The sequence below is a fragment of the Telmatherina bonti genome, assembly GCF_933228915.1.
Source record: "Telmatherina bonti genome assembly, chromosome: 23".
In the NCBI taxonomy this organism is placed as follows: domain Eukaryota; kingdom Metazoa; phylum Chordata; class Actinopteri; order Atheriniformes; family Telmatherinidae; genus Telmatherina; species Telmatherina bonti.
In genome coordinates, this window is record NC_136632.1 from 7,025,666 (window position 1) to 7,047,591 (window position 21,926).

A 21,926-nucleotide genomic window follows, 5' to 3' on the forward strand; every position below is an offset into this window, starting at 1 on the left:
CTTGAAAAATTGTTCAAAGTAAAACCGAGATGGATTATATTTTCTTGTTAGTTAGATGGACTAGTCCTTTAAAATAATTAATTATAAATTACCTGAATAATTTCACAAAGATAACAAAACAAATTTTGAAAGCGCTTTAGTTCATGAAGTTTTTGGTTTTGCTTTTTTTGTCCGCTGTCACAGGATCGCCTAATATACCTGCACTCACACAGATGTGCACTTTTTGTGTTTTTAGTAGGGGTGGGACTTGGTTTAAAAAAATCATCAAATTAATTACATACTTTGTAATTAATTAATCTCAATCATATTTTAATTGCATCCCAAAATTTCCCCCAATAAGCAACTTCTTTTTAAGGGACGACTGCAGCATGGAGCTGCATGAGGACCGAGCTACATGTGTGTCTTTAGGACAGGGGGGGGGGGGGTTGGGGGGGAAGAGGACGGTGTTGCTAATGGAAAAGAAAAAAACTACTCACAAAAAGTCGCCAATACCACCAGAATAAAGATGCTAGGCCTGTTGATGCTCGCTTTGTCTGTAAATAGACTCAGTGAAACGTCTGCAACATACGGCGCCAGTGTGGGTAAGATAAGCAGCGGAGGCACCGTGTGCATCAGCGTAATCGGTGTACCGGGAATTTATGCACTTAAATGCATTTTTTTTAAAGGTGGAGTATGTAAGATTTTCAATATTTTCAAAATAAATTAACTAAAAAAAAATAACTACAACCATAATTAGTTTTTTTAAACATGTAGGTTCCAGTCTGTCCATATTTGATGTGTTATTAAATTACAAGTTTAATTCATGACAAAGACCCTTCTTAAATGTTTGCCTACCAGTAAAAAAAAAGTGCTTTTTGTCATTTGTCATTAGTTATACTTGTAATTTAATAACGCATCAAATGTGGACAGACTGGAACCTAATTATGATTGTAGTTATTTTATTAGTTAATTTATTTTGAAAATATTGAAAATCTTACATACTCCACCTTTAACGCATTAATTTTTCTGTAATTAATTAATCGTAATTGATAAAGTTAAAGTTTCACCCCCTCGTTTTTAGCTGTTGCAGATGTGCATTAAATAAAGCGGTTGATAACAAACTGAAGTGAGCTGACGGGAATAAAAAGGTTATCTCTTATTTCTTGTGAAAACGGGTCAGGACCCAGGAGACTATGCTTTTATTCTGACTGGTATGTGGAAACTTGTAACATCCTAATGTGAAAACATCACATGATTGAATGAACCAGATGTTTTATGAGCAGACGAGATGATTCCACAGGAGCTGAGTTAGCAGAGATGGAGCTCAGGGGATTGTATCCGACTGCAGTGTTAACGTAACAGGTTTGTTCTGTATCATTTGAGGTTTAGAGCCCATTGCATGGTGGGAAATGGGTCCATTGTTGCTGTTGGGTTTGTCATCATGACTCCATCTCTTTACGTGATGCAGTAGCTGCAGGATGATGCACCACAGTAATGAACTCCACTATTTCCAGTGTCAACACTCACTGCTGGTGGGAAGGCTATTATTGCATGAGTCATGACTGAGCCATGCTGTGGGTGTCTAATCAGAGTAGCGCTGTGAAGTACTCATTTACCAAACATCTTGTGTGTAGGTTGGGTTTTTGCAGTGTGTTTGTGTGTGTTGAGAGCGCTGCATTTGGCCTGAGACCCTCCAGACTTTGGCATTGTCTGTTGCTGTGTAACCAAGGGTCTTAGACTACTCGCCCCTCCAGTCTCGCCTTTTCGCTACCTCCACTGGCTCATAAATATTCTCCAGCTCTCCGTTGCTGCCAAAACAAACTCATTTAACTCTGACAGGTTGCCTTTGTGATGCTGTGTGTTTGTGGAGGTGGGTTTGAAGGAGTTTGCAAATATCGGCTTGAAAGTGCTTCACATAAGCCCCCTGGACCCTGGATGTGGCTTTTTGTTTGTGTGTGTGTGTGAAGTGCAACAAAAGTCCAACTGAGAGCTGAGCTTTGATTGCAGACTTTTGGGATGGGAGCACTTGGAAAAAGAGTGTTTTTCTATAATCATTTCTAACTTTGCAAGGTTGACATCGTGTGAATGTCCTACACACAATTTTGAGAAAAAGGAAATATTAGCAATTTTTTGCTTCATACATAGCAAATTATTGTAAAATATTTATATTAAAAACGTTTTCCTCCTTTTTTCTATATAATTTTATCCTCTCCAGCGTCATGAGAGCAGATTGGTTGTGTCGTGGTTAACCAACGTCCCTAACCTGACGGGGGTGAGAGTGAGGAGAAAAGTAAAATGAGGTGAAAAATGAAAAGCAAAAGCAGCAACTGTGCAAACAAAGCAGATTACCAAGCAACCAGTTGCTACACCTGTGAAGAAAAAACTGAAAATATCATATATCTTCTGTTAGAAAAAAGTAGACAATCATCAGGAGCACTTATGGGAAGACAAACTGAAAAATAAACATTAACAGCTACAATGACATGATGGCAAAGCTGTGGTTATTGGTGATTTTTTTGCCCCAGAAATACCAAGTTATTTTGAAGAATTTAGAACATAAGGACACTCGTTTATGAGAGAAAAGGCGTGTTAGCATCAGGTACGATTCTCTTCACTATAACAAAGTGTAAACGCTGTGCATTTATTCTTGGCAGGGGTGGGGGTTTGTTTTCTCATATCAGTGTGTTTTCTCCCTACATCAAAATACAGCAGATTTACGGGAAATTAAAAATACGGGATGATGTCAGGAAACGGTGAAAAATATGATAGTTTCCCAGCCGAAACAGGAGACTTGACAGCTATGGCCCAGAAGCTAAAAATATTTTTAGCTTGTTTTTTTTTTTTCTAACTCCTCTGTTTAAAAGTAATTTCATCTTGAAATTTGGCATATTTAGGGGCGTGTCCTTTTGATTGACAGATATCCAATCTTCCACTTCAAGAAGGCAGGAAGAGAACTGTGGTTTTTAGCCAATTAACAGGTGTGACTTAGCTTTAGCCCGCTTACCTCCATTAGCTGGTCAACCTCCCTGACGCTCACAGCTCCACCTCTTTACCCATTTTTGTATTTCCGGGATAGATGGCACGCATGACGCTACAAAGACGATGACGGTGGGAACCGTACAATAAGCTTCAATTCATCTCTTCAGAAACCTACGGGTGACGTCACGAAGGCTCCGTCCATCCTCTATAAACAGTCAATGGTTGAAGCTAACAGCCGTTTATAGCTGCATAAACCAATATATAATTAAAAACCCTTCACATATTCTTTTTTTAATGAAACTTGCAATATTTGAAGAGGCAAATGTGACTCTGGAAGATGTTATATAATGTAAGTAAAGGCGGTCGATGATACCAGCTGGTAATTAAGAAAACATGTGGGTTACTAGCTCTATTTATAGGGCAGGTAGTTTTAGAGCTTCCAGTGATTTCCCTAGAAGCCCACAGTGTGGGCAGACAGCCTGCAAGCACTGCTGTGCAGCTGCTCTCCAACAACATTGCATCTTATAAACGGCATATAAAACATGTTTTTGTGTTTGGTGACCTGGCTTTACATAGAATATGACAGAAATTTGTTTTCTAAGGAAGTAGTCTGAAAATTAAAAAGCAGGGAGACATTGATTTATATCGACTAGAAACACATCGTGGGATTTCATGGTTTCTTTTTGTTTTGTTTTTTTTAAATCCATGATTTGGCCTGATGTGGTACACTTGTGGGACTGGGTTTACTTTGATTGAGGACTGAAGTTTCTGTAGAGGAATAATGGCCTCAGCGAACGAGTCTCAGTGCAGTGCATTGTGTTGGTACTGACATCAGGGAAGAATTTCATGACACATTTTTAGATCATGGCGTTTGTGTTTTGTCATTGAGTCAAGTCCGATGCCTTGTGAGATTATTAATGAATATTTGGCAGAAAAAACGTGGCAGTGTTGTAGATTTTTTTTCTATTTTCCTGCAAATCTGCCTTCCTTTGTACCAGAGGAATGCACTGACCATGTCTTTGTGTTTTGCTGTCTTTCTTTTTGCCTCTTTTGTCTCAGTTTTTGTTGCTAAAATGAGCCTGCTTTGCTCTGAGTCACTGCAGCCCTTTTCCCTTCGGCTAATCGCTTTTTCTGGCATCAGAATCATAAGGCTGCACCTCAAATGCATCATCAGGGAGCTGTTTTCCATTGACCAAATCCGCAGACATTGGAACACAGTATGACGGCTCGAAGTCTGGGCTCAGTATGTGGTTAAGGAAAAGTTGCAACATCAGCTCACAGGATGAGTTTGTCTGACATTTTGTGTGTGATTTTGCCAGACTGCTGGTTTGTAGCACACATTAACATGTTTGTTGGAGGATCTGGTGAAGTTTAGAGAGCTAAAGTCACATAATGGCTGTGTCCGAATGTCCACACTAGTCCCTAACCTCCATTTATTGCACAGGGCTACACGATATAGCACGTGATCTAGTAAGGGTGGGGAATCGAATCGAAAATATTGAATATCGCGATCTTTTGCTTCACAATTTTCACAATTTGAAAATAGATTTTTTCAAAATAATCGTTTTTTTTTTCTCCAAACAATAAGTTTAATCCATTATAAAATTTGTCATTTTTAGTGCTTTTATTGATGTTTTTACTTGTCTTCTTGGGCATTATAACACCAGAATGATGGCCTGGATACTGTGTTGTTTTTTGCTAACTTAAATAAAAAAAAATAAAAAAAAGATGAGCAAAAGCAGTTTTGTACATTTGTTTTTGTTTTTAGTCTACAAAAATCAGCAATATTGAAGAAACATGAGAATCACAATTTAAATCAAATCAGCCCCCCCAAAAAAAATCAATTTATATGCTATTCGGACACAAAATTGGCCATTTTCTCTTTCGCAGATCACGTGAATGCCAACTGTCACCATGGCAACCACAATGCATCATTGTTAAAATGTATTATGTTTTTTCTTTTTTCATATTTATTCAGCAAATAGGAATGTAAAATGAACGGTACATGTTTTTGTTTTTTTTACCTGCTTTAATGTTCGTGCGCCACTTTGAGCTCCTGCTTGCAATGCATTGTGGTCTATATTAACCTGTCAAGTGACCATTTACTACCTTTCAAGATGCATTGTGGGTAATTTTGAGTGAATTTTGAATGCACTACTTTAATGTATCTGGGCATTCAGATAGTCCTAGAAAATGGCGTTAGCACTAAATAGGGCACTGTGTGGGGAATATGTGGACATTCGGACACTGCCCATGTTTCTATCTTACTACTTCTCTTATTATTTTTATCTGCTTATAAATACGAAGCTTTAATCATTTCTGTTTGCAAAAACCAAGACCCCCATCTGTATCTCTTAAAATAGGTCTAACCTGCTCATTTTAAAGAAATGTGCTTTCTACCTTTTATAGCGACCATTTATGTTCACATTGATATGAAACAAAGTGACCATGTCCACTGCAGATCGTGGTGGTAGTAACTATCTGGGCGTAAATATGGCCAAAGATGGCAGCAGAGAAACAACAAAGTCCAGGTTTTAGCCTGCTTGAGAACAGCACATAATTAGTTGGTTAAAAGGAATGCTTCAACATTTGGGGAAATTTACTCATTTATTGTCCAACTGTTGTCCTAAAATGTCAACTTTAGGTACTTTAAGTTTCGCTTTGTTAGTTCTGATGCATCGTATAAACAAAAGTTAGGTGTATTTATCAAATAAGCATTAAAACCGGCTAACTTGTAAAGAGAGGAATGCTGGCTTGTGTTTTACTGTTGTGTGATGAATATTTCATGAGAGCCAGGTAACCCCCTGCTACACTAATCTCTTTTTGGAGCTGGATTTGGTCCGGTGAGCTCGGCCCTGCTGACTGGAGTCATTGCCGACGTTTAGTGAGGAGAGAAGAAAAGGGGAAATTGGTGTATGAAAACTTGATACCCCCTACCTCATTAGTTCAGTTTTTAAACCACCTTTTTCTGATTCGCTGTGTTGATTTAGTTTTGGAGCTGGATGGAGAAGAGGGAAAACAAGATTTGAGTTGCAAACGGGGCGAGAAGCCAGATAAGGAAGCAAGAGAGCGAGCCAAACTAGCTGGCTAGCTGGCTGATACTTGATCAGGAGCAGGGATGAATATTTCACTGGTCACAAGGCTGAGACGCACCAGCACCACCATCCTCAGTGACAAACAAAATGTGTTTCGATCAGTGTGTGTGTATGCCCATGTGTGTCTTATTTGTTTGCAAGACCGTGTTTAGTCATGTTTAGCTGTGTTAAGGCTCTGTGTAGACCTCTGCTGCTGAATAATTTACAGGGATGTTGAACTGAGGAAAGCGGCGTTGTGATGGAAGGAGGAAGAATTTAACAGGCTGAATCGTGTAAAATGTGTCCTGTTGAATCAGGAAGCTCTGTTATCTGGACAAAATCTCCTTCTCGCTGCAGCTACACACACTGTTAGCGCAGAAGAGTCAGACTATGAGGAACAAAAACCTTTTGTCCCTGCTACCACTCTCCAGTTACAAGTAGCTCCATGATCATACATCACCGGCTTACAATAGTTTGAAATGCTATTAGTCGTCTTTATGGCTTTTCTTTGCCTGTTTCACTGTTCAAAGTCATATATTGTTGCTTTAAAGCACTTCCTTTGTGTCTGGGGTTTTGTTTTTTTGTTTTTTTCTCTCCGTCCATATATTTGTGTGCATTCAATGATTATTTATTTATTTTAATATTGTCCTGTCCAGCATCATTTTAAGCAGATTGAAGGCGCTGTGTTCAGCAGATTTGCTTTGCAGAAAGGATCTCAGCGGTTAAAGGAAATTATGCTTTATTTAGGCTTCCTGTGAGACTTGAGTGTTGTTCCTTATTTTGATTATTGCTAAGTTGTATGTACAATGCAACTTACCAATGCAACTTGTGCTGGACAAGGGGAAACAAGTGCAGGGTTAGTGTGAGGAGAAGGAAAAGGACAGAGGTCTAATAGGGTCCAGGTTGTACCTGCCTCTCGCCTGATGATTGCTGGTGTAGACTTCAGCTTAATTAGCCTAATTAGACTAAACTGTATGGAAAAGGAATAAATAATCAAGGTACAGAATAAGCATGATCACAACCATGAGGGAGTTTATATTTACTTAAAATACTCTTAGAAGTTTAAGGATTGAAGATACAGTCTTGGTCATCTTATCTAGTGCTTGTTATTTGGGTGGAAAGTGATTCTTAGCTCTGTTTTTCTCCTGCGAGCTCATGCACTTTCTTCCCTCCCAGAAATCAGGAGGAGGAGAGTAATGTACCAAAGCTACAATCACTGTATTCCTCTGTCGACCTGAATAATTATTTACAGATTATTGTGTATCTGTTTGTGTTTGGTCATAAAACTGAGCTTTGATCCAGTCCTGTTTGCATATATGTTCTGTTTGTGTGAGAGATTAGCGAGATAACAAGCTTAAGTCGACTGTTCTATTTGCGTGTTGGAGAGTGAGCCAACCTTTGAGCTGCTAGCACAGATTTATGGTTTTTGTCAGACTTTTTTAATATACTTGTTTGTCCATTTTTGTTGCCAGACTACGCCTCTTGCAATAAGTCAATCTCACCATAAGAAAAAATGCTGGCAATAAGTTTGCCGGGCGCAATAATTTTCAAATATGAGACATGATATTTGACAAATATTAGGATTATAAAGCATGTCAAGTGTCAACGTAGCCCTTTGGGAAGAGATTCCATCAATGTTATGGACTGAGATTTAGATATCAATAAGCCATTTATTAACAAGCCACCACGGTAACTATTAACTATTAGACAAACTGGGAATTGGAGGAAAAATCATTTACCGGTAGGTCAAGGGCATCAAGTTTGTTTAGCTCTTTGTTGAAGCTAAAAAGCAAAAGATCAATGTAACCTCCAGCAAGATGCTGCAGTTATGAATATAAATCAGAGTAAGAGTACCTTGTGCGCTGATTCACCTTGAGGTATAGGAATACTTTGTCCTGAATGCATGGATTTGTGCAAGAATTTTATAAACCAAAACTGAGAAAAAATACAGTTTAAATCAATTAAAATAGAATAGAATAAACTTTATTGGCATTGCACAAGTGCAAACAAATGAATGCTCCCAAACAATAAAACAAACAATAAAAACAAAATGAAACAAATAGGAGACAGTACAATGCTATAAAAACCAGCACTAGTAGTTAGATAAAATAATGCCAAAATATAATATAAAATACGATATAAAATATAGAAAAAGCGACTAAAATATGATGTTTCACAGAGTTTCACAGGCTCTAAAACTGCAGCTAAGATTTATTTCTTTGTCAAACCAGAGTTCAGGGATGCAACGGCTCTCGGATAAAAACGGTTTAATCTGAGAGCCGCATTCAGTCAACATGCACCAAATGGTTAACGTACAACTATGTGGACATAAATGTAGGAAAGAAAACAATCAAACAAGCTGGGTGTTTGTTCACCACATTGAGATTGATGCATTAAATGTTACAGTTGCTTACAACAAGCTGACGATGGTCTGGACCTCAGGCTGCGGTGGAGACAGTTTTACTTTAAGGAAGTTTTCATTTCTGTTATTACAGCTGGTTAATTGCCTCATTGATTAAATTCAGCAGCATAGTATAACTCTAAAATAATGCCCTCTGCTGTAGCTTGACCAGAGTTTTGCTTCTAGGACATATTGCGTATGAATATGTTTGAAAAAATAGGTGTGTGTTGTAGCCAGCATCCCATACATCTTGGAATATCTTCATCGTTCACATCATTATTCTGCTCTTTTTGGTTTTGTAGGTTCGCGAAGAACCTGTCGCCGGATAAAATCAACCTGAGCACGCTGAAGGGGGAGGGCCAGCTCACCAACCTGGAGCTGGACGAGGAGGTTCTCCAGAGTCTGCTGGACCTGCCCACCTGGTTAGCCATCAACCGTGTGTTCTGCAACAAGGCTGCCATCAGGGTGAGGGATAACGTCCTTGCTTTTGTAAAACTCGCGTCTTCTGTCAGATGCAGCTCAGGCTGTTTGAATTCCTCTGTAAACATACTAATAACTCAATAATTCACTTTTCAGTCAGTAGAAATGAACAAAAGAGATGTTAGAAATGAAAATATGTCTGTTTGTCTTTTATGCTTTTAAAACTAAAATATCACACATTGGAACGGTTTTTATTCTTTCAGTGTGGTGAGAATCCTGCAAAATACAGCGATCTGAAGCGTTTTATACGTGTTCATTCCTGGCCAGGAGGTCAGTCAGACAGCCGAGGTGTCAGAGCGAAGTGAACACCATCTATTATTCTGCAAAGCGTCATATTATTATACACATCGATAAGACGAATCACGCCATTTGACCCAATTTAAAGGAAACAACAACTCTGGTAAAGGCATCCCATTGTCCAAAGTATCAAAGTACAAATACTCTTGGTGACACACAGGCTACGGTTACATTGTGTTTTTTAATTCGGAATTAATAATTCGGAATTAAATAATTCGGAAATAATGCATTCTCCTACGAGTTCGCATGAAAATAATCATTCTGAATGAAGGTTTACATGAAACACGTCCTCACTTAATTCCTCTTTCGAGCGGCGGGTTGGGAAGGGTTCTGATTGGACAGAGGGTAATGTCACGTATGACGTATACCGGAAATAAACAAAGTTGGCTCCCTGATTTTCGTCTTTTCAGTCGTAGCTTGTAAAAACTACATAATAAGTACCAGTTTCGCTGCTTTCTATTATAATGTTGAAGTAGCAGCTCAACACGAGCATACTACTTCACTTTTTGAAGCAACTGAGAAGAAGAAAGATAGACCACCGAACACAACCGACCACCGAACCGAAAACAACGCACGTCAATACGTGCGTTTACATGGGCGTTTTAATTCCTGTTTAATTCCAAATAAAAGTTAATTCTGCTTTAAACTGATGAAAAATCCCAATGTAAACACTTCATTCCTAATGTTAATATCTATTCAAAACCCAACTTAATTCCGATGTGAGTGGCTGGTTTATTCGCATTTTAATTCCGATCTATTTAATTACTCTGTCATGTAAACCTTCATTCCGCTCTAAGTTAATTCCGGTCGTTCTGAGCATGCTCGCTACCTTGTCCTGTCCCGATGATGCGCGTTGTTTTGCCTGTTCGGTGGTCTATCTTTCTTCTCCTTCTCAGTTGCTGTAAAAAGTGAAGTAGTATGCTCGTGTTGAGCTGCTACTTCACATTTATAATAAAAAAATAGCAGCAAAACTGGTACTTATTATGTAGTTTTTAGAAGTTACGACTGAAAAGACGAGAAGTAGGGAGACAACTTTGTTTATTTCCGGTAGACGTCATACGTCACGTGCACCCTCTGTCCAATCAGAACCCTTCACAACTCGCCGCTCTGAAGAAGAATTAAGTAAGGACGTGTTTTGTGTAAACCTTCATTCAGAATTAATATTTTCATGTAAACTTGAAGGAGAATATGTTAATTCCGAATTATTTCATTCCGAATTATTAATTCCGAAATGAAAAACATCATGTAACTGTAGCCATCAAGACAAGACAAGGTAACAAACATGCTCAGAACAACTGGAATTAATTTAGAGCGGAATAAAGGTTTACATGACAGAGGAATTAAATAGGTCGGAATTAAAATGCGAATAAACCAACGACTTACATCGGAATTAAGTTTCACTCCGAATAGAAATTTGCATTAGGAACAAAGTGTTTACATGGTCGTTTTTCAACAGTTTAAAGCGGAATTAACTTTTATTCAGAATTAAACTGGAATTAAAACTCCCGTGTAAATGTAGCAAGAGCGTAGAATCTCAAGACAGACTGAAAGTCAGAGCACAGAGAAATCACACACATTCTCATGAGTAGAGTGAGTCAGCTGAATTAAAGGCTACAAGTGAGGGTTTTTGTCATTTTTCATTCAGCTTTTTCAGACAGATTGTGTGTGTGTGTGTGTGTTTGTGTTTTGCATGACAATGTTGAAATAAACTTCCTAGAAGGCCATTTCTTGTGTTAATAATTATAAGCTCTGTCTAGCAGCGATTTTGTGTTTAACAGTAGTGTTAACCTAAAGTCTAATAATGGTGTCACAGTATGGAGAAGTTATTATAATATCAGACATACACAATGTACTGTAAAGAATTTTGTGCCTGTATTTTAGGTGTCAAGAAAACTTAGAAAACGGCCTAACTATGCTGTGTTATATATACAGTGTGTGCTGGTAGTCTCCCATGTTGGCGTTTTCTGCCTCATCTGTCTCGTGTTCAGATGCGGTCATCAGCCAAGTGCAATGTCTGTAAGCAGTCTGCGACTGTGACACACCCTGGAAACAGTGAATGGATCTTTATTCAGAGCAAAGTCCATTTTGCCCCACTGTCCTTCCTCCTCCTCCACTCTAATTTTTTTTCTCCTAACTCCTTTGCCTTCTTAGTAAACTTTGTGCATGTGTCAGCTCCCTTTTAGAGGTTATTTGGTTAATGAATAACAGCAAACACTGTGTTTTGTTTCCTTGATTGCCATCTTTGTCCTAATTATCCTTCAAGCTCTAACAAAGCCGCCTCTTGTGCGTGCTGTGTCACTGACGCCGTGTGGAGTCGTAATACAGTGTTGCAGCTGTGAAAGTCAAATCATTTACAAGTTTTCTGGGTCAAGAGTGAAACCTTTTGTACTGCCTGGATTCAGCCCACTAAGTTTTCACTGTGAAACTGTTATGGTGGCAGTGGAGATGTGGACCCAAACGCAGAGATGAGGGAAACCAGGATACAGGTCGAAGATCGATTTATTCCCGGACTAGAGGAGGGCTGAACTAACAAATCTAACAAAATGAACCAACAACCACAAACTGAAACAGAGGGGTATAAATACACTGGAACAAAACGAGACACAGGAGAAACAAATTAACTAAATGAACCCAGGTGAACTAAATCAATAGGAAATCTGTGAAGCTAAATAACAACAACCAAGGGAACTAAACTGGAAAAGCTACAAAATAAAACAGGAAACCAGAAACTAAGGCACCGAACGAAACCACATCATAACCGAAACTGGTAGAAACAAGAAAACAACAGGGATGTTTATCTCACTTCCTCACTAGTTAGATCCCCATCGCTTCTATGTATCTTCCTCTTATAGAGGTGTTAAACCCAAAACTGTCACCTCTTTCATTCAACGCACTGTAAATATTAGTTATTGATGATCCAGGTTAACTTTAACATCAGGATTGCCTTACAGGAATTTATAGCTTCATATAATTGCTGTAAGTGATTTCGCTGTGGTTGGCTTTGAGTTTGTGCCCCCTCATATCTGTGCCAGAAGTGAAGCAAATAAAATGTGTTTAATTCAATTAAAGCTGCAAATCCTGATTATATCCTGATTTACAGGGACTGAGAGAACAAGCCGATCTGTGGAGGAAAAAAATTGTAGCTGAACACGAGCATTTAATCTCTTTTACTATATAATTTGACACTTACTTGAATGATGGGGATGAATGGGAGCTCTGCAGCTGAATGAAAGAGCTCCCTGTCAGTCTAGACACATTGATTTCTTCTTCATCTGCTTTATTTTTGACTCCCGCTCTATGTTTTACTTCACAGTCAGAAGACTTTGTGTCGATCAGAATATGGTACTTTGAGACTAAGAAGCTGCGTTGATTTGCTCTTTTCACTCACAGATACCATGGACGAAACTCAAGACTCATCCCATCTCTTTGGTAAGTTTGCCCTTTGTCTTGTAAAAGCAGAAACAAATCATTTTGAATATAATTTTGAGGTAATTTAATCTTCCTCAGTTTGTTTTTATGAGCATGTTTAAAACGTTTTAAACTAGAAAAGCATTTGGAGAGAGCTTTAAAAAAAGTTCCTGGATCCAAATGGTGATCCAGATCACCATCAAAATTAAATCAGTTCCTCTTTTTACCATTTCTTCCTGAAAATGTCATGAAAATCTGTCCATAACTTTGTGAGTTATATTGAATACAAACAAACAGATAAACGCCAGTAAAAACATAACCTCCTTGGCGGAGGAAAAGATTGACTTGAAAACAGCCAAATCTTTATGGCTTTTTTATCATCTGTTGGGTTAGATGTACAGTTGAGATGCTAAGAACTCAGTGAAGATGTTTGTGGCAGTGGCCATCATTGTAAACAGCATGTGTCGAAACAACCTGACCAATACATTCTTCAACCTCCACCGTTGTTACTCACACTGTTACGCTGTTTGTTACCGCAGTGGGCATTTCAAATTAGGGCTTCAACGATTACTCTGGTAACTCAAGTAATCCGAGTCGAAGCGCATGTTTTAGGCAGCATGTGACGGCAGGCGTAGCCTCTGTCCCTGCACAGCAAACTTTTATTCCATATTAAACAGTTACACTTTCAACAGGCGTGTCATCTACAAAGACATAGGCTAGTTCTTATACACTTTGGACATGTTTACAAGTCAGTCCTTCTTTCTACGTGAATTCTTCTTTTAAATCTTTTAAAAGGCAGAAGCTCACAATCGGTGAGAAATTTTTCCCCACATATTGAGCGCTTGCACAAACACGTTAGCTGCACCAAACTATCACATTTTGAAAGATAATCGTTACAATACTCGATTACTCGTAGAAATAATCGACAGAGTACCCGATTCCAAAAGTACTCGATATTTGCAGCTATGTTTGAAATGTACATACCATTCGAAGTTGCTGATAATAATTATTTAATCATTGTTCGGATATCCAACTCTCCTCCTCAGTTCACCCCTGGCAGGTGTTCAGTATTGGTCACTATCATGTTGCCAGCATTCTCATGTACGTATGCTGTTGCTGGCAGTAACTGGGATTCGTTTCCAGTAAGCGTTGGACTCCACCAAGGCTGCCCTTCATCACCGATTCTGTTAATAACCTTTATGGACAGAATTTCTAGGAACAGCCGAGGTGTTGAGGGGTCTCTATTTGGTGGCCTCAGGATTGGGCCTATGCTTTTTGCAAATGACACGGTCCTCTTGGCACCATCTTGCTGTGATCTCCAGCTCTTGCTTGAGCGATTTGCATCCGAGTGTGAAGCGGCTAGGATAAGAATCGGCGCCTCCAAATCTGAGACCATGGTCCTCAGCCGGATTATGTTGGATTGCCCTCTCCGGGTCGGGAGTGAGGTCCTGCATTAAGTGTTGGAGTTTAAATATCCCGGGGTCTTGTTCACGAGTGAGGGAAGGATGGAGCGCGAGATCAACAGGCGGTTCGATGTGGTGTCTGCAGTAATGTGGACTCTGCGCCGGTCTGTTGTAGTGAGGAAGGATCTGAGCCGGAAGGCGAAGCTCTCGATTTACCAGTCGATCTACGTTCCTACCCTCACCTATGGTCTTGAGCAGTGGGTCGTGACCGAAACAACAAGATCTCGTATACAGGCGGCTGTAATGAGTTTCCTCCGCAGGGTGGCCGGGCTCTCCCTTAAAGATAGGGTGAGGAGCTCGGTCATCCGGGAGGAGATCAGAGTAGAGCCGCTGCTCCTCCTCATCGAGAGGAACCAGTTGAGGTGGCTCGGGCATCTGGTCAGGATGCCTCCTGGACGCCTCCCTGGTGAGGTGTTCCAGGCACGTCCCTCTGGGAGGAGACCCCGGGGAAGACCCAGGACACACTGGAGGGATTATATCTCTCGGTTGGCCTGGGAACGCCCCGGGATCCCCCCCGCAGAGTTGGCAAATGTGGCTGGGGAGAGGGAAGTCTGGGCTTCCCTGCTTAGGCTGCGGCCCCCGCGACCCGACCCCGAATAAGCGGCAGAAGATGGATGGATGGATGGATGATATAAAAGTGTGCATCCATCCTGCCTTGAATGATTGGTTCATGGTGCTAGTCGTGTAATGGTGTCAGGGGTATTCTGCAGGCCCATTTTGAGACCCTAAAAACCAGCATGACACGGTTTAACCAGCACAGCCTACCTGAGTATTGCTGCTGACCATGTCCATCCCTTTATGAGCACAGTGAGCAGCTGAGAGGAGATCAGAGTAGAGCCGCTGCTCCTCCTCATCGAGAGGAACCAGTTGAGGTGGCTCGAGCATCTGGTCAGGATACCTCCTGGACCTCCCTGGTGAGGTGTTCCAGACACATCCCTCGAGGTGGAGACAATTCAAGACATTGTGGAGGGATTATACGGCCTTCAGTGGCTGCCATTTTCTTCGTTATGGCTCTGTCATGTCTGCTCAAACATGCTTTGTATCGCTGCCAGGTTTCTCCCTCATGGCTGCCACCTGAGTGAGCGGGGCGCAGGTGTCGGGTTAACAGACTGTCAGCGAGGCTGCTCCAGGTCCCCAGACAGTTGATTGTTTTGCAGCTCACAAGCTGCTGGAACCCTTCAGCGTCATCCCTACCAGTCAATTACACAAACCCCAAACGTCATATGTGGTCCTTAGTCCTCGTATACGCTTTTGTCTCTCTGCAATATGTTTTACAAGATATCACAACACAATAAATACAACTGTCCAAACACTACCTATTAAAAAACCTGACTGTAAACACTCAGAGCATTGTGTAAGACAGTATTAGCGTTTAATGGAGTATTAGCCACTGTTATGTAGTGCCACACCTCCAGCTTGTTGCACAGTTTGAAACCAGTATGCAATAAAATAAAAATGGAGGGAGCTTACGCAGTTGGTGATGCTTCTGTCAGGAGGCGATATACACACCAATAAAATGATTTTTGTGTTATGACCTTTATTATATAAGGTTTTTAGGTAAGTCTGTCTTTTAGTTTACCAGTTTATATGTTAAAGCAGAACTTGGTGAATTGAACAATTTGATGAAAAGGTCACTACATCGGACAGAATAATCGGTGCTTCTCATGCAGTTTTGCAAGAATCTCTCCAGCTGGAGTGAAAACAAGCCAGTCAGAACCAGTAGTAATGTCTAACTGGTGTCAGTCACTGCCATCTCTTAATGTTAACACAGTTACCAACAGCTGTATATATGCAGAAAGGCTTCTACTGCCAGTCTTTTACACATTACTATTAAAAAAAAAAAAAAAAGAAAAAAAAAAAGTAATTTCTCCTAAAAAGTAATGGCTTTAGTAACAGATACAGTACTACAAGAATTATAAATACTCCTAAAAGTAATTATTTTGTTACTTTAACAAAAAAAAAGTTCAAATATGTTCCCATTTTTAGAACTTGAAATTCATCTGCTTGTTTATTTATTCATAATAAAACTGAATTAGATATAATAGAATAAATTCTGAACACCGGTAATACCAACACTACTGTGTCTCCGTCTCCTCCTCAGAAAAGGATCACAGCTGCTTATAGCCAACATAAACACGTCGTCTCTGGTCATCATGAGAAAAATAAACATTCTTTTCTTTTAAAGAAAATGTAGATAAATATCTGTTTTTGACCATGACAACTATTCTAATTTCAGCCAAAATGTGACAACATTGCACCCTTACCTGAGTCAGGCAAAGGTTTAGCTGTTTGCAACACACCTAATAATGTAATTATTTAAGTTCCTCATCATGGAAGAGTTTGAATATTCTTCCATCAACCTCAGATAATATTAAATCAGTGTTTCCAGACTTCTCTGTGCGCAGGGGGTCTGACCAAAAGTCAATATTGCCATGACGCTCGTGTCCTCAGGCGGCATTACATTAAAAACAGGCATGATTCTGTCACGTAGACCACGACATGGGCTCAGGAAGACTTCCAGAAATCGCTGCCTGTGAGCACAGGTCACTGTGAAATCCACAAATGGAGGTAAAGAAGCCAAGAAGCTGTGTGTGATCATGATCCAGAGGTGGAAAACTATTCTTTGGTTAGCATGTTAAAGCAAGTTAAAACTCTTTATTTTGGCTGACATGTCTGAGAGGAGAGAGGCAGTCGGGATGGTTATCAGTGCTGTTAAAAGGCCTGCGTGTCTGATGGGCTTGGGTTCGATCTGTGCCGATGGAACTGGCAACAAAGCTCCATCAGTGTGCAGGTTTATGTGCTTCACAGCCATATATGCTTCTAACCAGATGCAGTTTTTTGAGGAAAGCCTTTCATATTTCAAAAAGACAATGCGAGTCTGCATACATGTTACAGCAGCATGGCTTCCCAGTAAGCAGTCTGGCTGCTGAACGATCCTGCAGCAGTTACCAGTAGAAGACAATTGGCCCAAAATAAAAAGCAAAAATGACAAATATCAGGCAAGAATGGGACAACATTCCTCTCCCAAAGGTCCAGCAGTGGGTCTCCGTAGTTTCCGGGTGTTTCCAGAAAGCGCTCTGAAAAGAAAAGATGCTGCGTGGTGGTAAACTTTAGACATATTGCTGCTGTTAGATTCAGGATATCAAATGTTGAAAGTAAGACATGTTTTATGTGTTTATAAGATGAATGACGTCACCACTGTGTTCTGGTTTTATTTACATTTTCATCCACCAGAGTTTAGTTAAAAAAACATAATCAAGGATGAGTAATTGTTTTGCCTTCACTTTCAGAGTCTGGATAAAGTTGTGATGGAGATGAGTACCTGCGATGAGCCCCGCCCACCCAATGGTCCATCTCCCATAGCAACAGCATCAGGACAAAGGTGGGCTTCGGGTCTGTTTCTCATAGACTTGTAAGGCTGGTTGATGTTTCCCTGCAGCTGCTGCTCATCTCGATATTTGTCTTCTGTCCAGTGAATATGGCTTTGCTGAGAAGGTTGTGGAGGGGATGTCTCTATCCATCAACTCCATTGTCATCAGGATCAGTGCCAAGGCTTTTAACGCCTCCTTCGAGCTCTCTCAGCTGCAGGTGTACAGCGTCAACACCAGCTGGAGCATGAGCGACCTGCGATTCACTCGCATCCAGGATCCGCAGAGGGGAGAGGTCGGCATCTGCCGCTTTCAGACCTGACCGTCTTCACCCGACTTGTGGAGCTTCATCAACTTTTCTGTCTTTTTTCCTTCCAGATTCTGACGTTTAAAGAGATCAGCTGGCAGATGATCCGCATTGAAGCTGATGCAATCCAGAGTGCGGAGCACGAGATGCTGAGCGCCCCCATCCGACTCATCACCAACCAGTCCAAGATCAGAGTCACTCTAAAGAGACGGGTCAGAAACGTGCTTTAATCGATTCAGACACCAACTTTGTGAAAGCTGACAGACCATGCTTGAAATTAGACAGCTCTGACATACGGGAACAATAATTCCTGTGTGTGTTCTTCACAGGCTGCAGGGCCAGCTCACTCAAACAGCTGCTGTGTTTTCTTTTTCATTTTCTCTGAAACAACAAACACTCTGATGGAAAATTTATGAAAAGCTGCATCAAAGCGTTCTGTGACGACGTTTCGTCTACGTTTTATCTGATTAGAACGTTTTACTATGTGCAGCGAATGTTTGATCGTATCTGTCGAGTTCAGCACAATTCGGCCTCAAAAGTTTGATCAATGATGAAGCCGTGTTGCATCCAGTTGCACATTTAGAGCTGCAGCTCTTCCTGACAGATAAAGGACTGCAACGTGGTGGCCTCCAAGCTGATTCTTATCCTGGATGACCTGTTGTGGGTGCTGACTGACTCCCAGCTCAAAGCCATGGTGCAGTATGCGAAATCCCTCAGTGAAGCGATGGAGAAGTCTGCACAGCAGAGGAAGAGCATGGCCACAGAGGAGCAGGTAAACATTTACAGTAAAAATACTGTAAAACAAACCTCTGCATGAATGCCGTTTTTTTTTTTTTCCCCCCTCGACCTTTTATTCCCACCTTAGTTCATTTCTTTCCATCTTTTCTCAGTGCATGACCTAATTACACTCTCTGTGGAGAAGTCACAGTCTGATGATTTGTCCTTGTGTTCTAAAAGCATGTCTGCCCCCTCAGCTTCACTCGCCTGATACCATATGGCGTCTGTCTGCTGACATTGTCTAACAATTGCTGTCATTCTGAGATATATCCTGCTTTCTCGCCATTCAGATGCACAAAATATCCAGACATTCATCACACACTCAGATTCACACCTGTCCTGGTCGGAGCATGCAGTGTGTCTGTAATTGGGTCTGATATGCCACCTGGTGGAAGCATTGAGCATTGCATGACTCAGCTGTTTATGTGGCCTGACAGGCTTTCTAACAACTAAACATAACAACCCACGTAATGACATCATTGGAAGTGGAGAAAAGAAGTCCAGTCACTCCTATCTGCAGTGCAGAGATATCACCACTAAAAGCCTCGTCTGTGTTCTCCAGGTGTCATCTCCACCCCCATCAACCCAGCAGGTGCGCACGCAGCAGGCGTCCGCAGCCGCCGACCAGAGCGCAACCATGGCCAAACTGTTCAGCGCATACGATGTGTGCGAGACGTCCCATCACCTCCAGATCACACACCTCGACCTGCACATCTGCGACGACATCCATGCAAAGGACAAAGGTAGCATATAAATCCATTTCTGTCCTTTAGTTCACTTTTTCTTTGCACCCAGTTATACTGAAGTAAAAAAGACGACGCTGTTTCCATGTGAAATATTGGTTTAAAAATATTGTGGGAGAAATAAAAAAGAGAAACATTCAGAGAAAAAGGCTTGAGGATCTACATTGTGAAAACAGTTTTTTAACATTTCTTTTGAACCGGATATCGAGCTAGCTTTGACTTGCAGCAGAACAGCTGCTGTTTGACATGTAAATAATAAGACAGTAAAAATATCATGGCATCATGTTCATGTTTAAACTCTAAAACTTTCCATTTGTTTAACTTCTAACTTAACAGCAACATTGTAGCAAATTTCAACGTTACGTTAGCTAAACTTTACAATGTGATGCAACCAGTTACTGACTGATGACCTTTTCTAAAACATGTTTATTCTGCAGGTGGTGAAATTATATTGTGTGTATAAGAAAAATGTTTCAATCTGGCAGCAGTAGCTTGATCTGTTTGGGCTGAATAATTCTTCCTCTGCCATACCTTCCCACACTAAAACACGTCTTCAGCAAGCGACGACGTGCGCTTTGCTTTTGTTGACATATCAGGAGCAAAAGGCGATCTGCCCATGTTGTCCAGGCGTCATCTTTTCTGGAACGGGACGGTACTGATGGATCTTTTGCATGAATTATTCGTGGTGTAATGATACGCTTTCATCCTGATTTGATTCAGATTTTACTTTTGGGTGGCGATTCGATTTAAATTGCAATTCTCACCATTTTTCGATAGTACTGATTTTTGTAGAGATTAAAAACAAACACAAAAAAAAATTCTACAAAACTTGATTAACTCGTCATTTTTCTTCATTTCAGTTAGAAAAAAACCCAACACAGTAGCCAGACCATCATCTGCTGCTGTAAGCCCCAAGAACACAAGAAAAAAGATCAATAAAAACTATAAAAATTACAAGTTTTACAAGATTTATATTTATTGATTTGAAAAAAAAAAAGTTTTTTTTAAAACAAAAATCTAGATTTAAAAATTGTAAAGCAAAAAATCTCAGTGTTCGATTTTTAAAAGTAATCATGACGTTCCTAACCTCCGCCTCACCTCACCTGTAATTTTCCACAGGGATTCGTGCATGAAAATACTTCTGTTTGAATTATTTTGGCTGAAAAAAAACCTCTTATTTGAACTTTTTTTTCTTTTCCATGAATGATTATTTTTCCTGTTTTACAGTTAACAATAAGAGGATAATCGGCGGAGCTATGCAGCTCTCCTTCAGCTCCATCACTCTGGACTACTACCCTTTCCACAGAGCAGGTATGATGTGATTATCATGTTTTTTCTCGAACTTTCCGCGCTACATGTCTGGTCATGTGTCTTCCAGCTCCTGTTATTTTCTAATTGCATTAAAAGTTCAAAGTCAGAATAGTTATAATAAATGATAAAATGAAATAATTAGATCAAATTCCTCTTCTTGCAGGTGACACTTGTGTTCACTGGATGCACTACAGCGAGGCCACTAAAGCCAGGGAGGGCTGGGCGAAGAACCTGCTTGATGAGTTCAAATCCAACGTGGAAATGTTAAAGACTGCAGTCCGAGACCAGCAAACCCCGGGCCCGGCCCCCGGCTCCCCGCAGCACGGTAAACCAGCAACTCGGCTTGTTTTCGGTGTGTGTTTTTTTATTTCATTGTACCTCCTGGAAGCCACAGCACGTCATCCCTGCGGGTTTTCTGTCCTCCAGTGTCCCTTAGGGACGATGTGTATGCACCTCTAGGAAGTCAGGAGAGAGAAGGAGAAGTAGGGCTTAGGGAGGCAGATGGATGTCTGCTAGACTGGAGCCCACACACACAGCCTCCAGTTCAGTGCTGCTGGTGTCTAGAGCCAGGTACCACGGTGTGTGTGCGCACAGCTGCGTGCGGTGATGCGCACCTTTTTCTAGGAAACTGGGTTTCTGTATTAGAGATCTGACTGGGTGCCCTGTTTGCTTCTGTTTTCACCTGTCCTGACATGTCGTCATCTTTTTTCCAGGTAAAATAAACACTTCATCCTCCAGCACTTCTTTTAGTCCTCCTCCTCCTCCTCAAAGTCCAAAAACGCAGCTGATGTCCAGCTCGGTTGTTCTCAGGATGGCAGACTTCAGTATCTACCAGGTCGCTACAACACACCTGCTCTGCTTTACAAACTGACATGAGCGAATCGATGTGACTTTGTGTGATTTGTTTTCAGGTGTCAACAGCAGACCAGCGTCGCTCCAGCCCCAAAACAATGATTTCCAGCAATAAGAAGTCCCTGTACCTTCCCCCAGAGATGCCTGCCATCCACGTCGAGTTCACAGAATACTACTTTCCTGATGGGAAGGACTACCCCAGTAAGACAGGATTCCCCATTACCTTTCATTAGGAGCTCTTCAGCTCATTCATTCAGTTGTTGGAAAGTCATTGATTTCTGCGGCGGAGAGAAGATTGATTTTCTAAATTAAGCTCAGTGGTCCGAGTGACGGATTAACCAATTAATTCATTCATTGATTTCTCACACATTCAGTCTTTAGGAAACATAAATTAAAGGTTTTTTTTACTTCTCTGACTGATTAAAGGTACAACCAAGACAAAAATATTAGTATTTTAAGGGGTGTTTACCCTTTCTTCCTTTTTTTC

The 21,926-nt window shown here is 40.7% G+C and overlaps 1 protein-coding gene across 2 annotated transcripts in view; it reads left to right on the forward strand.

Moving 5' to 3' along the window:
* Nucleotides 1–21,926, forward strand: part of bltp3b (bridge-like lipid transfer protein family member 3B) — a 43,652-nt gene that overhangs the window by 4,389 nt on the left and 17,337 nt on the right. For both annotated transcript variants that reach the window (XM_079263009.1, XM_079263010.1), the window contains exons 2-12: nt 8,736–8,898; nt 12,601–12,639; nt 17,372–17,463; nt 17,555–17,744; nt 17,828–17,968; nt 18,361–18,528; nt 19,096–19,276; nt 20,504–20,587; nt 20,751–20,912; nt 21,301–21,422; nt 21,499–21,640. In XM_079263009.1, the coding sequence (XP_079119135.1) occupies nt 8,736–8,898; nt 12,601–12,639; nt 17,372–17,463; nt 17,555–17,744; nt 17,828–17,968; nt 18,361–18,528; nt 19,096–19,276; nt 20,504–20,587; nt 20,751–20,912; nt 21,301–21,422; nt 21,499–21,640 (1,484 nt within the window). The remainder of the gene's footprint in view (nt 1–8,735; nt 8,899–12,600; nt 12,640–17,371; nt 17,464–17,554; nt 17,745–17,827; nt 17,969–18,360; nt 18,529–19,095; nt 19,277–20,503; nt 20,588–20,750; nt 20,913–21,300; nt 21,423–21,498; nt 21,641–21,926) is intronic.